We start from the raw sequence: 13,367 nt of genomic DNA on the forward strand, positions 1-13,367 counted from the left end.
CTTCATCAGATCAAACAATCAGATTTAAAATGTCAGGCTGTGCATGCTTGGTACACATGAATAATACAATTACTCATAAAACTATGTGGCATGCATTTGGTGGTTATCAGTATTTTTTAATATATTTACAATGTTATATTTTGGTAATACCATTACCTATGATAATTTCCCTTTTATCTTACTCTATTTTTAGCATTGCTCGTATGTTTATAAAGCAGTAATGCAAACTTTTCTGGACAATTCTTGTTTTGTGAGACTGCAAGTGTGATACACTATCACAGAAAATTGTGTACTGGAGTCCACAGAAAATGTTATCTTCCAAGCTGGACATTCAAAGTCAGCAGACATAATAAAAGATTATTCCTTCTTAATAATCTGCTGATATAATCTTTAAAACATAAAAAAAAATCAATGTAGCTTTGTTAGTGAGATGTCACTTCCTTTCTCTGAACAATTCACAACTGCAACTGATCATAGGAAGTTACTAGGCTATTGGCCCTGAGGCACTTACTAGCCTAGCCAAGAGTTTAGCCCATGTTTAGACAAGTCAGGACCCAATGGCCCTGTCCAGCAGGGCCATGGGTGGAATCCCAGGGATGTATTTTGTTTCCCATCCAGTTATCCAGGTTGTGCTTAAAAAGGGGTAAAGAGGTACTCTGCTTGACGTGGAGAGGTAGTCTATTCCACAGATGGAATCTGAATCTGTCCCACCAACAAGTTCTATTGATGTGACGGACCAGGTTGAGGCCGCACGTGCGGGTTACTTGAGTGGAGCTTGACTTGCAAATATGCAGCAGTCCCATCAAGGCGGAGTCCAAGATCGCCTTGTTTGCCAGACAGACATCACCTCTGAGGAGTCTGTATAAAAATGAGTAGAACGCTAGGTCTTTTAACCTGTGTATGGTAGATTTTTGACGCCCTGGATTCTCTTGGTGAGGAACCTCTGCAGTCTCTCCAGATGCTCCATACACTTTGCAAGGTACATGCCAAATGGGGTGCTGTACTCAACAATGGGCCTTATAAGGGAAGAATACAGGAATGTTACAACCTTGTCCCTGGATAAGATACCCTTACTTATAAGGTGGGCCATGTAGAAGGCTTTCCATACAATGGATGCAATATGGTGGTCAAAAGTCAAGCTGCTATTAATCTGGGTGCAAAAATCCCTCATGACTGACTGCATGCTTAGGACGTTGTTATTAATGTGATAATTTGTGGGGATGTCACTCTCCTCAAAGGGGAGGATGATGTATTTTTTGGTATTCAGCTTGAGGCCATGTTTCTGGCACCAGTCATTTGTTTGGGTGAGACCCTCTTGGAAGATGTCTACATCACTAGGGGAATTGATGTCAGCGCCCAGCTTGCAGTCATCTGCAAACTTGGGTCAGCCATAGCCTAGTGGTTTTGACCTGCAACTCAGAAAAGTATATACCAAAGAGAACCCAAAACCGAACCCTGGGGTATGCCGCTCGTTACGGGTCTACTGCTTGAGGTGGCTTCCCCTATTTTGACTAGGTGGGTTATACCAGTGAGCCAGTTAGCTATCCATCTGGTAACATATGGACTGATGCCTCGTTGAGAGAGTTTATCTATTATGCTTGAGTGGGGAATAGTGCTGAAGGCTTTGGCCAGGTCAATGTAGGTGGTGTGCACAGTTTTCCCCTTGTCCATGGCTTTGGTGATTGCCTCAAAAAACAAATTTAACAGGCATAACCTTCTGTTGATGAAACCAAACTGTGTGGGATCAAGTGTTTGCAGGCTGCCAATGTCCTTGTTAATGAGGTCCATGGTAATCCATTCCATGTTAGGCTGATGGTCTATAATTTCCAGGATAGGTGAATGCTTCACCTTTGTGCAAAGGGATGACAGTGGCTGTCCTCCACTCAGCTGGGACAAAGCTGGTACTCAGGCTTTGGTTGAATAGGGCACCTAATGGTTTTGCAAGTTCCTGCCTGAGTTCATGTAGGATGCAGCCTGGGATGTTATTGGGTCCCACAGAGGCAGTTTTTTTTTGCCTTTGAGACAGCAGTGATGACCAGTTTCCTAGATATAAGGGGAAGAGGGCAGGTACTGGGAGTGTCCTGATTTACTGATGGGGGGGGGGGTTTGCTGAATCTGTCAACCAGCAAATTTGCTATAGTTATGGCATTTGTATATGTGGTGTCCTTGACCACTAGTTCTGAACAGATCTGGTTGCTTCCTTTGAGATTGCGGACGTATGTGAAGAAAGCCTTATGATTGTTGTCTTTAGTAGATGTGGCCAGTTTGGACTCAAAGTTTGCTTTAGAGGATTTCACTAGTGCTCTTACTTGCTTGTTCAGACTAAGGAGAGATTGCTTCTAGTTTGGTACCTGCTCCTTCTTGGTCCTGGACAGTAGTTGTTTTCTTTTGTTATAGAGTTTATTTATTGCAGATGTTCACCAGACAGGTTTACTCTTCCTTGCAGAGGATGATTTAGTCCTGTCAGGTATTCCTGATTCCATGCATATATATAATGTTCATATAGTAATTTGGTATAGTTTTGGATACTGGTGCCAGTTCTTACAGAGAGAGAGGAGGCTGTGAAGCTGTTTATACCATCCCTCAGGAGGCTATAATCAGCTTTGGAGAAGTTTTTTTGTTTGACCCTAGCTGGGGGGGGGGGGGGGGTTGGGGGGGTTGGGGGAGATGTTGACTTCGAAAGTGACCACTTTATGGTCGGGTCGGATCTTACCAGGGAGGATGACACTGCAGGGGTGCTGCAGTGTTACTCATGTTGGTTAATAACAAGTCCAAGATATCATCACCTCTTGTGAGGGTATCGACTAGCTGTTCCAAAGCATTTGCATTGACAAAATTGAGGAATCTCTGGGTATTTGCTCTGGCATGAGAAGGCTTCCAGACTATGTTTGGGTAGTTAAAGTCACCCAGGATCAGGGTAAAGAGCTGACTCTTGAGAGATTCAAAGAGGTCCAGATAGGCGGACTGGGCATCTTGACTCAGATTTGGGGGCCGGTAGCTAGCTATGATTTGTATTTGGATCTTGTCAATGGTCAGCTGCACCTGTGCGTCATACTGTTTAACCAGCCTGGAGGTGTGTATGTCTTTAACATATATTGAAATTCCACCTCCTCTGGCTTTACTGCCCACAGTTTGAGATCTAAATTTATGACAGGATGAGTAAACCAGGTAAGGCTGAAGTGCTCTCTGCAGCTTTGAGCCAGGTTTCTGTGACTGCACAGATGTCAGCATTTTCCAGGGTTAAGAATGCTTGCAATGAGTGCAGTTTTATGTTTAGACTCCTAGTGTTTAGCAGCATGACCTTTAATTTGCATTTTGTTGAAATTTTTATGTTGGCAGTTTTAACCTCATCACTTTTCCTAAAAAAGGCACTATGGGGGAGGTAAAAGTCTGAATCCAAACTGAGACAGATGCAGGCAATCTCTGGCAAAGTATTGTGGTCTGTTGATCATATCTTCCCAGGGTGTCAGGTACTGGATCCCCCTGGAATGACACCAAAAACTAAGTCAACTGTTTAAGTCAATCATTTTCTGTTTGTATTAAGGCATCATTCTGGGTGATGGTAGAATGCTGCTTAAGGCTAGGGACATACCCACCTGGGACACATATTCAGCGAGTCCGATCATGTCTTTCTTCATACAGTCCAGGGTGGTACGTCTCAAGTCATTCACGTCAACATGGACTATGAGAAAGTCAAACCAGTACCTGTTTTTGAGAGACTTGAGTGCGTATGTGATATGGTGGAGTCTGGTCCCTGACAGACAACTAACTGACTTTCTCTTTATCCAGCCTGGTGAGAGGCACATCTGTGCCTCACAATGGAGTCTCCTATGTTGGGTTTATGGTTAAGCCTTAGTGGCTGAGAGACACAGGTGTGTGTGGTGTGGAGGGCTGGGGAGATCATGTGTGTTTTTGCCTCAGAGGTATCCTTTGTTTGGGTATGTTTTTGCTGAGGTCCTCTGCATATGTGGGTGTGTGCTGTGTAGGTGTGGGTGGTGTTTGAGGTGTAGTGACTGTGTTGACATCCTTCTCAGTGCCAGATATACTGGCTTGTGAGGGAGAGCGCACACAATCTAGGTTCCTAATGTAATTGCATCTCTCACAAATTGTGTTCTTAGGTGGTAGTAGATGGTTGTCTGTGTACATGAGGTAGTTGCTACACTGCCTCAGGATGCCCATATCAATCAGACTGTAGGGAACTGTCCATCCAAATTTAGGGCTACTGGATCAAACAACAAAGGTACACCGTGGCAAACTAGTTCATATCTTGGGATTTTTCATTTTATTCCAGTATTGAACGTACATAAAATATAGTTTAGCTCTTTCATCCTATACACACAGCACTTCAGAACTACATTTGAAACACATATCCAAGCTTATATACCATCACACTAGCTTAATTGATATATGTCATTAAATGAAATACCAAAATTGTTATATATCTAACTGTAACACATTTTAAATTAGCTGTATATATAAAAATATTTACGAACTATGTGGGCCTAATACAGACACGCTTAAATATTTCTCATGCTCCACCCATCCCAGAAACATTTTGACCCCTTTTCTAGCTCCGAACAGCATGACTCGTTGTACCTACAAGTGCCATCTACTAAAATGGACGGTGCTCAGTACCAAACCTGCAGTAACGATGAGCTTCTTGGCTTTTTCCACCAGCTCTGGAAGCCAAGCTTTTGCATCTCCTACCAAGACAGCTGTGGAGAGAGCCATACAGCGTTGCCCTGCTGCCCCAAAAGCTGCCCCAACGAGTTGATTCAAGGTGTTTTCTTTGTTTGAATCAGGCATCACTACCCCGTGGTTCTTCGCACCCTGAAATAGGAACACATGTGCAAAACATTAGGGGACAGTGAGGGACAAGAATGCACGTACATAACGAGAAAGAACAGTTACCTCCTTCAAACAGCAACTTAAAGATGACAGAATTTACAAAACTTTAAAACTACCTGTAATTTTTTTAAACTTCTTTACTGACTCAAACCTCCTAATAGGCAAAAGTGTTTCATTCCAGGGGTGACCCAAGAGCATTGTCTGTATAATTAGCTTGTTGAATCTCATACACCATGCAAGTGGAGTGTGACAGAATCAAACTCAGGGCTTTAGAACTCGCAGCCTTATCCCTCTGTACTAAAACCCATACAAAGAATTTCTTTTGTTGAAATAAAAGTTCAACTTCCTCAATGATCTGCATAGGTCTGCCTGATTATGCAAACGACCAAGTGGAATCTATTCCCTGCACATTTCCTTTGCAGAGGGGACGCAGGCTACTTATATCATTTGCACTCCATTAGTGCATCACACTTTCTCATTCACATAAATATCACTGTATTTTTGCAACGAATCCCAATATGCTATTTAAATATAATTTGGTGTATAATTTGGTGTATTAAATGTAACCATTTTACATCAAAATAATCATTTCAGATTGAAAAATTCCACTTATGCTAAAAATCCATATACAGATCTGGTACAGAAAATACCACATTTTTCTGACCCATTCACAGCAGAACAGCGTTTCCTTATAAATGCCTATTTTTATTCATCAATACCTACATTCCTGTGACTTTTTCCCTTCATTCTGTACCCAGCTGCTCATTATTCTGTTATGGCACAGATACGTACTCATTAAGTATCATTACCGGGGTAATGCATGACCACATTGGCACAATTTCAGGCACAGACAGGTTAGAGTCAATCACAACAGAATACATGGATAACAACAATCTTAAAGTGCATGTATTAGTATGAACAGATACACATTCAATGGCCTAAACAAGTGAGGGGTCATGTACAATATTTACAGTAATAGTTTTACTATAACAACAGTACAGCGGCAGGATCTAGAGAAGGTAAAGGAAATGCTGAGTAGTGAGGACGGGGAGTCCCATTCTGGTCCAAACCTAGTACAGGATGAGAAGTTTTACTGGGTTTGGAAAATATTCTCTAAAGTTTTTGGTGCAAGTCAAAAATGCATGACAGGTGCAATACAGTTTTGTTTAGCAGGTAGCAGAGAGGGTAGTGTGTAAGTGATGGCTGCGGTTATAAAAAGAGGTTTCTGCGGTTGGTTTTGCTGCCAGAGAAGAGAATATTTCAAGATCTAAGAATCTGTGCATTAGTGATCTAATTCAGATGTCTGCTCTCTGTTTGACTGGATAACATTTGGCTTTGGAGAGAGTCAGATAGTGGTATTACTGGCAGAGGGAGTTAGGAAGAGACAAACAGTATTGGCGATTGTCTGTTGAGTTCATAGGTATATACTAAGCTAATAACCACAAAGGCCTTTATAAACCTAGCTGTGCAACCCGACCCAATTGGGACCCTATGTACCATGAGCATTTATTAGGAGGGGTATGTTTGTTAGGAAGTTTCTAAAGGTTATATGGGGGGAGTGTTAGAGTCAGACAGTAATGCACAAACTGTCACAGACATGGTGATCAGACCCAGAGTGAATTTCTGATTTCCCATTCATTGGTCAAGGTTATGCTTAAATAGAGTTAGGAATCGATTCTGCTTCACAAGGATGGGAAGCCTGTTCCAGAAGATGAGGATCCCCCTGAGACACATCTGTATTACCAACATGTCTTATTTACATCACAAGCAAAGTTTAAATCCTTGGATCTAGTGGTTCTATTACGGTTTATTTTGCAGATGTGCGTAAGCTCCATCACAGTTGGACTGGAGGACGCCTTGTATGCCACGTATCAATCACGTCTCAGTAGTCTGTAGGAGGATACTTCCACCAGATCAACCTCATTCCAACCACGTTAAAACCAATAAAATAAACCACCAAAGTCATATTATCATTTTATTCCAGTATTAAAAGTATATAAAATACAGTTTAGTGCTTTTGTCTTACATATCCAAGCTTATATACCTTCCTACTAGCTTAATTGATAGAGGTCATCAAATTAAATTAAATACCCAAGTGGTCTAATTAAACTGTGTTACAGTTAGTTAAGGACACATGATGTATGTTGTTGTTGTGTCTTTCGGCTTTTCCCGGTTAGGTAAAAGTAATAAAATAAAACATATAAAATCCTATAGCCAAACAAAAAAAAAAGTACTGCTGTTTAGCTGATCTCGGTTTAAGAACTCCAAGGTAAACCATTTTCTTGGTTCTTCATCTGCAAACTTAGCTGGAGCCTTTTGGTATTGGCTTTTACTTCAGAAAAGTAGATGCCAAAGAGGAGAGGTCCCAGCACAGAACCCTGGGGCTCTGGGGTTTGAGGTATGTGGTATATGTTTTGCCTTCATCTAGTGCTATGTTTTGCTTTCATCTATTGCTTTAGTGACCTTTTTGGAGAAAAAAAAAAGGATTGGGCCCTGTGTTTGGAGGTTTCCTATGTCCTGACCGATTAACTCAATGATAAGTCTTTCAATATGAAGCCGTTACATGTAATTCTACTTGTGGAAATAGAACTGCAGTATAATGCATAAATAATGCTAAAGTCTTGCAGTAATTCACAATCTGCCCACAACTGCAAATTAAGCTACAAGACTAAGGTCCCAGAACAAACAGAAAATGCAAATAACTTTTCTGCTACAGTTGCTTTTGTTGAGGTAGCTACGTAGGTAAGGAGAGAGCCTTCTGGTTCAGAATGGAAGAAAATCAATTTTGTTTTGTGTTTTCTATGGAAACATGGAAGTGCTTGGTCTAGCCAAAGCCCAAAGTATCTGAACGAGGTTATCATTTCTATTGGGAAGCCATGCAAGTCTTTAATATACAGGGACTTGAAGGCCCTGGCTACCTTTTGATGAGATGGGTTTAATATTTAAAAAAAGTCACTTTTGTCAGCTTACCTCTTCCCAATGGAGAGAAAGGGTGTCTGTATCCCATGGGTATATGCCACATAAATGGATTTTATGGAAACCAGGGACCCAATGAAAAGTAACAGCTCACTTGAGAGGCAGGGCTGCCTGAGGACAACAGCTTGAGATTATGTGATGTTCCTTTAAGTGCACATATTGTTGGATGCACTCTGGAGAGGTTGCTATGATACACAAAGTCATTTAGGAAGATGGCCATCACCTCTCAAGTCACATCCTACCAGCAGTGGCTAATGAGCCTGACACACTGCAGTCTACAACCATCAAAAACAGCTTGTTCCTTTCACTCTCAGTCATTGTCACTTTTGGAATGTGCTAATGCATAAGCATTACAAATCTGAATGCTTAAATGTTCGAATCGCTAAAGATCGACCTTTAGTGATCGAATATTTAAATGTTTGAATATAAATAAAAACTTTTAAAAAAATTGAAAAAAAAAACAAAAAAACTAAGCAGGGGGGGCAAGCCCCCTGCACCCCCCCACAACTTAAATATACCAACTCCATGATCGTGCTACAGTGTAGGGAATGGGAAATTTTCTGTTTCTGCACTGTGACACACTGAAGTGCGATCTCGGAGTTGATATATTTAAGTAGCGAGGGGTGTGGGGGTGCAGGGGGGCTTGCCCCCCTGCTTAAACCCTTTCCTTTTTCTTTTTTTTTTTAATATTTTTTTTTTTTTACATATTCGAACATTTGAATGTTCGATCACTAAACATTGATCTTTAGCGATTCAAACATTTCAGTGTTCGAATATGGAATATAGATCCGAATGCATAATCACCAATGCTGATATAACTCTAACAATTTATGTCATCGATGTTATGTTGTTACTGCCAAAATGCCTCTGTTGTACTTTGTTAATGTGATACTTTACAATATACTACATGGATTACAGTAGTGTTCACAACTGCCAATACAGCTATCATACATCATTACTCTGTACAGTGGAGTGCACTGATACTACATGGGTTACGGTAGTGTTCACAACTGCCAATACAGTCATCATACATCATTACTCTGTAATGCACTGTAATCTGTTTATGGGGAGATTTTCTCCAAAGGGCTCTGTGCAAATAGGTTCTTCCCTGCCTAAGTAGCCTGGTTAGTACAACAAACAAATGATGCTTAAGCCATACTAGACAGGTAAACAACTTCTAATCATATCGTGGCTGGGCTATGCAATCTGAATGACCCTATTTGAGTTCCAAGTGGCTCAGACTCCTAGACATGGCAGCACGTTCTCCTTTAAGTAGCTTCTGGTAAGTTCCAAGTGGCTCAGACTCCTAGACATGGCAGCATGTTCTCCTTTAAGTAGCTTCTGGTAAGTTCCAAGTGGCTCAGACTCCTAGACATGGCAGCAAGTTCTCCTTTAAGTAGCTTCTGGTAAGTTCCAAGTGGCTCAGACTCCTAGACATGGCAGCATGTTCTCCTTTAAGTAGCTTCTGCCAAGGAGGCAATTCTGTTGAACAGGTTACTGTTTTATTTAGTAGTCCCACCTTGGCAAGGCTGCAAGGGTGTACAAGATCCAGCCAGAAATACTGAGGAGGACTCCAGTGTTGTCATGATGCTGGGGTTAACATGCCTCTCCAATGCTGGGGTTAACACGCCTCTCCAGTGCTGGGGTTAACACGCCTCTCCAGTGCTGGGTTAACACGCCTCTCCAATGCTGGGGTTAACACGCCTCTCCAATGCTGTGTGGAAGATGTGGGCAGTAACTTTACACTAGCAAACTGCAGTGGTGTCAACTATTATTCAAAAATTGGGATAGTCATTTTTGATCCAGTTATAGACAGATTACACTCAGTTTCCCTAGAAAGCCTACAAAAGGGAGCTGGGAGGAAGATTTTGGTTTTATAGATGAGCCTCTGTTTCAGCAACTGCTTTGTGAATTTTGCCCTGGCCATGGAATATCTTTAAAAGTCTACTGGAAGAAGCTGTGGCAGTTTCTCAGTTTTGTGAAATGGAGAAAGCTTGTGACAATATACACCAAAATGTCTTGTGAGAGGTAACAAATGTTAAAGTTTATTTAATTCCTTAAAAACTAAGCAATAATACAATAAAGTCACAACAATGTATAAAAGGGAACAAATACTGAGAAATGACAAGTATAAAACAATTAAAATATTAAATGTAAATGTCACATTGCATTTGTATGTAAGCCAACATAAGAGTGTGTTTAAAGATTTTAACCGATGAATGTTGAGGGCATCCTCAACTACACTGGGAAAAGTTTTCATAGGTACAGCACTTGGAAAAGCAAAGGAATGCTCACCAGAAGAATGTAGATGAGCCCTTGAGATTTCCAACAGCCTTAGGGTAAAGGAACACAAGGCATAAGGACTATACCAAGCCAGTCCCCCTTTAAGGGGGTCTATATTATGTTGTCGAAAGACGTGTTCTTCATAGACACAAACAGGGAACAATGGAATCCCTTTACAGCCACTTCAGCGATTTTTTTCCCAGGGAAAAAAAAATGCTTGGTCGTCATCAGGGATTTTCCCTTTTCCCCAATGTAGTGCGATCTCGGAGTTGGCATATTTAGTTGGGGGGGGGGGCACAGCCCCCACTTTGTAGGGCTTGTATGTTTGTGTTGTGTTTCTTCAGCCTAGCGATTTTTTTCCCTAGGGGAAAAAAAAATTCGCTGAAGTGGCCATTCAGCAATTCCTCTGTTCGCTGTTTATGTGCTGATAAAGACGTGTTCACTGAACACGCCTTTCGACAACATAATATAGACCCCTTTAAAGTACCCCCCCCTTTAAGAGGGATAAGGGGATCCAGGTCAGAAGGAAAAGATGAACCAAGCCCACAGCTTTACAGCTGAAATATGACCACACCAGCAGCCACAGCAAACTACAGGAAAGCAGTATAGTATGTTGGTACTAGCATACGCCATCAGTAACTGAACCACCAAATCCTGTCGGACTTAAAAGGTGGTCCAGCTCGAGTCTGGCAGCCCCAAGTACAGATCATTAAGATAGTCCAGTCTAGCGGAAATCAAGACCAGTATCACTACTGGAAGACTTGCTGGTGGTAAGGACAATGTTCCCACAGGAGAAAGCAAGAGAACCTGAAGATAGGCACCTCACCCTTAAAATGAGACACTCAAACTACCTCTAAATTCTGTACCACTGACATCACATCCAGAGAGAAAAAAATGGAAGTGGGATCTTTAGAAACAAATTACTTTTTTAAAGTAAATCACTCAAATTTGACTTATTTGGCTACTAAATAAATGGAATTTGTGGAAACAAATGCAGAATAGTGTTTGGGAGGCAAATTGAAGTTTAAGGGAAAGCAGAAATTGATCAAATTATGTAATTTTCAAGTGAATAATTATTCAAAAGAAAGAAAACATATCTAATGCAGAGTGCATGAATATGACATGTTAACAAGATTTGTTTTCTTTTCATTATTGTATATGTGCCTATGTCTTGCAAGATAATTTAATAAAGGCATTAAAAAAAGCATTCCAATACACTGAAGTATCGTGTCATTCTCACCTACAGTCAAAAGCTTTAGGTAATGACCAAAGTACAGAACAGCAGATACAAACAGTGAGAATGACGTTCTTTCACATGGATGTCGGGCTCCTTTCCATGGCAAAGTGAGCAGCCTGGCAATCTGGAGAATCGCAGAACAGAACCACTAATCCTAGAGGTTGAGAGGAGATAAAAGTTGGTCTGGTTGCTTAAGGAGGATACCACCTGAGCACCTCCCCTAGGAGAGGTTAAGATGTACAGTCTGCTGTACAGTCTGCTGGAAGGAGTTCTCCTTGCAGACCCAGGGCATACTGAAAAGATGTCTACTCATTTGATTGGAACACCTGTGGATTCCACACGAGATGTTGTGTATACTGCTGATGATGGATGATGGGAACTGTCTGACCATCTCTGCTCCATTTGTTGCTTCTGCAACTCCCACAAAGACAAAGTGGTTTATAATATGGACAGATGCAAAGCAGGCTTGCGTCTGTACTGTTCCCCTGAACAACAGTCTTATTATATATGACTGCTCTGATTACTGCTGAAGAAACGATTCATTTCTGAGGATCGTTTCCTAGAAAACATTCTTGTTTCTGCTTACCGTTGATCTCCTTTGTGAGTCCATCCTGATGTTCTTCAGGGGAGGTGCATAATTACAATATAGTTCCTTCTGTTTTAATATTGCCCGATACAATAATATAGATTAACCGTATTTTCCCAGGCACAGAACAAGTACGCATCCTTCCCTGTTTATTTACCTGATGACTATCGTACTGTACTCCATCTTGGTCTGTGGTCATTACTTCAGCACTGAAGGCTTATGGTACTCAATGCAACATGGTAGTTAGGACTCTGCTGTAACAAAGACCTTTTTGAGGTGGGGGTGTATTTCAAAGTGCAGTGTGCCAAAAACAGAAGTGTGGATTTAATACTAATCCATTTACAAACTCTAGGTATATCTGTCAGCTGGAACAGAACGAAACAGAAATGCAAAACTCAGCCCTCTGATGCAACAAGAACATGGACACCAGCACTTAGCGCTTTTGTTCACTTTATTGACATGAACTTCTAAAGTGAACAAAAGCGCTAAGTGCTGGTGTCGTGTTCTTATTCCATCAGAGGGATGAGTTTTGCATTTCTATTTTGTTCTGTTCCAGTTTCTCAGTTGTTGTTGGTTTTATATCTCTCAACTATATCTACATTTCAGGGCCATCACAAATATCAGTTTAGAACACGCTCTGTCTGTCCTAAAACCTGTTTTTTTTTTTTTTTAGTGAAAAAAGTTATATGTTACACTCAAATAATAATGGAATTCATTACAGTTACAGAATTAGAGAACATGGTTAACATTTAACTACAACAGACAGACTCCAATGTACACATTAACTAAAAGGTGCTAAAGAACTCCTAGGGAAAAATGTGATGACCAGCACATTTTGCACTTCTAAATCACATATATTTTGACTGTCATTGCTCCAAGATTTTTCTCTAAAGTAACAGTGTTACTCGTGCTTTTTAAGTTTAAAACTGAGAAGCTTATTAGTACTTTTAGGTTAACATTCAAATACTAAATAAATTTTCCTCATGGATACATAAACACATTCGCTCACATACTATTTAGATAGAACTAGTGCCATCTGTTCTGCTGATGCCTGTAATGTCTTCTCTTAAAATAGACTGCATTTCCAAGAATGGGTGGGCCTACGTGTGACCAAGTGTTCCTAACCAAAACGATTGTACAGCTTAAGAAAAGACCGATGCCGTACCCTCAGAAGAATTCTGCTTTATGAAATTACACTCCCAAATGAGCAAGCTTTCATTAACTCTGCTTCACCATGTCCTGATTTTCCTGGTATAACAGTGATGCACAAAAAATCTAAAATCATATATTTCTGACTTCTTTCCCAACAAGGCTCTAGCAAATAAATGAAATGTTCTTTACTCCTACAACTGTACATGCAGAATTCCTGCATTCTGTACTCTAAAAAGGCCCAAGGAATGGGAGAGGCAAACTAAACGTTTCACAAAAAGGTTTTTT

At 40.8% G+C, this 13,367-nt stretch overlaps 1 protein-coding gene across 1 annotated transcript in view; it reads right to left on the reverse strand.

Moving 5' to 3' along the window:
* ALDH6A1 (aldehyde dehydrogenase 6 family member A1) overlaps positions 1-13,367 on the reverse strand; it is a 403,302-nt gene that overhangs the window by 122,623 nt on the left and 267,312 nt on the right. Inside the window, exon 8 of the mRNA XM_044074724.1 lies at positions 4,641-4,830. Within this exon, the coding sequence (XP_043930659.1) occupies positions 4,641-4,830 (190 nt within the window). The remainder of the gene's footprint in view (positions 1-4,640; positions 4,831-13,367) is intronic.

Source organism: Protopterus annectens, chromosome 6.part0 (genome assembly GCF_019279795.1).
Source record: "Protopterus annectens isolate FY-2018-M chromosome 6.part0, PAN1.0, whole genome shotgun sequence".
In the NCBI taxonomy this organism is placed as follows: domain Eukaryota; kingdom Metazoa; phylum Chordata; order Ceratodontiformes; family Protopteridae; genus Protopterus; species Protopterus annectens.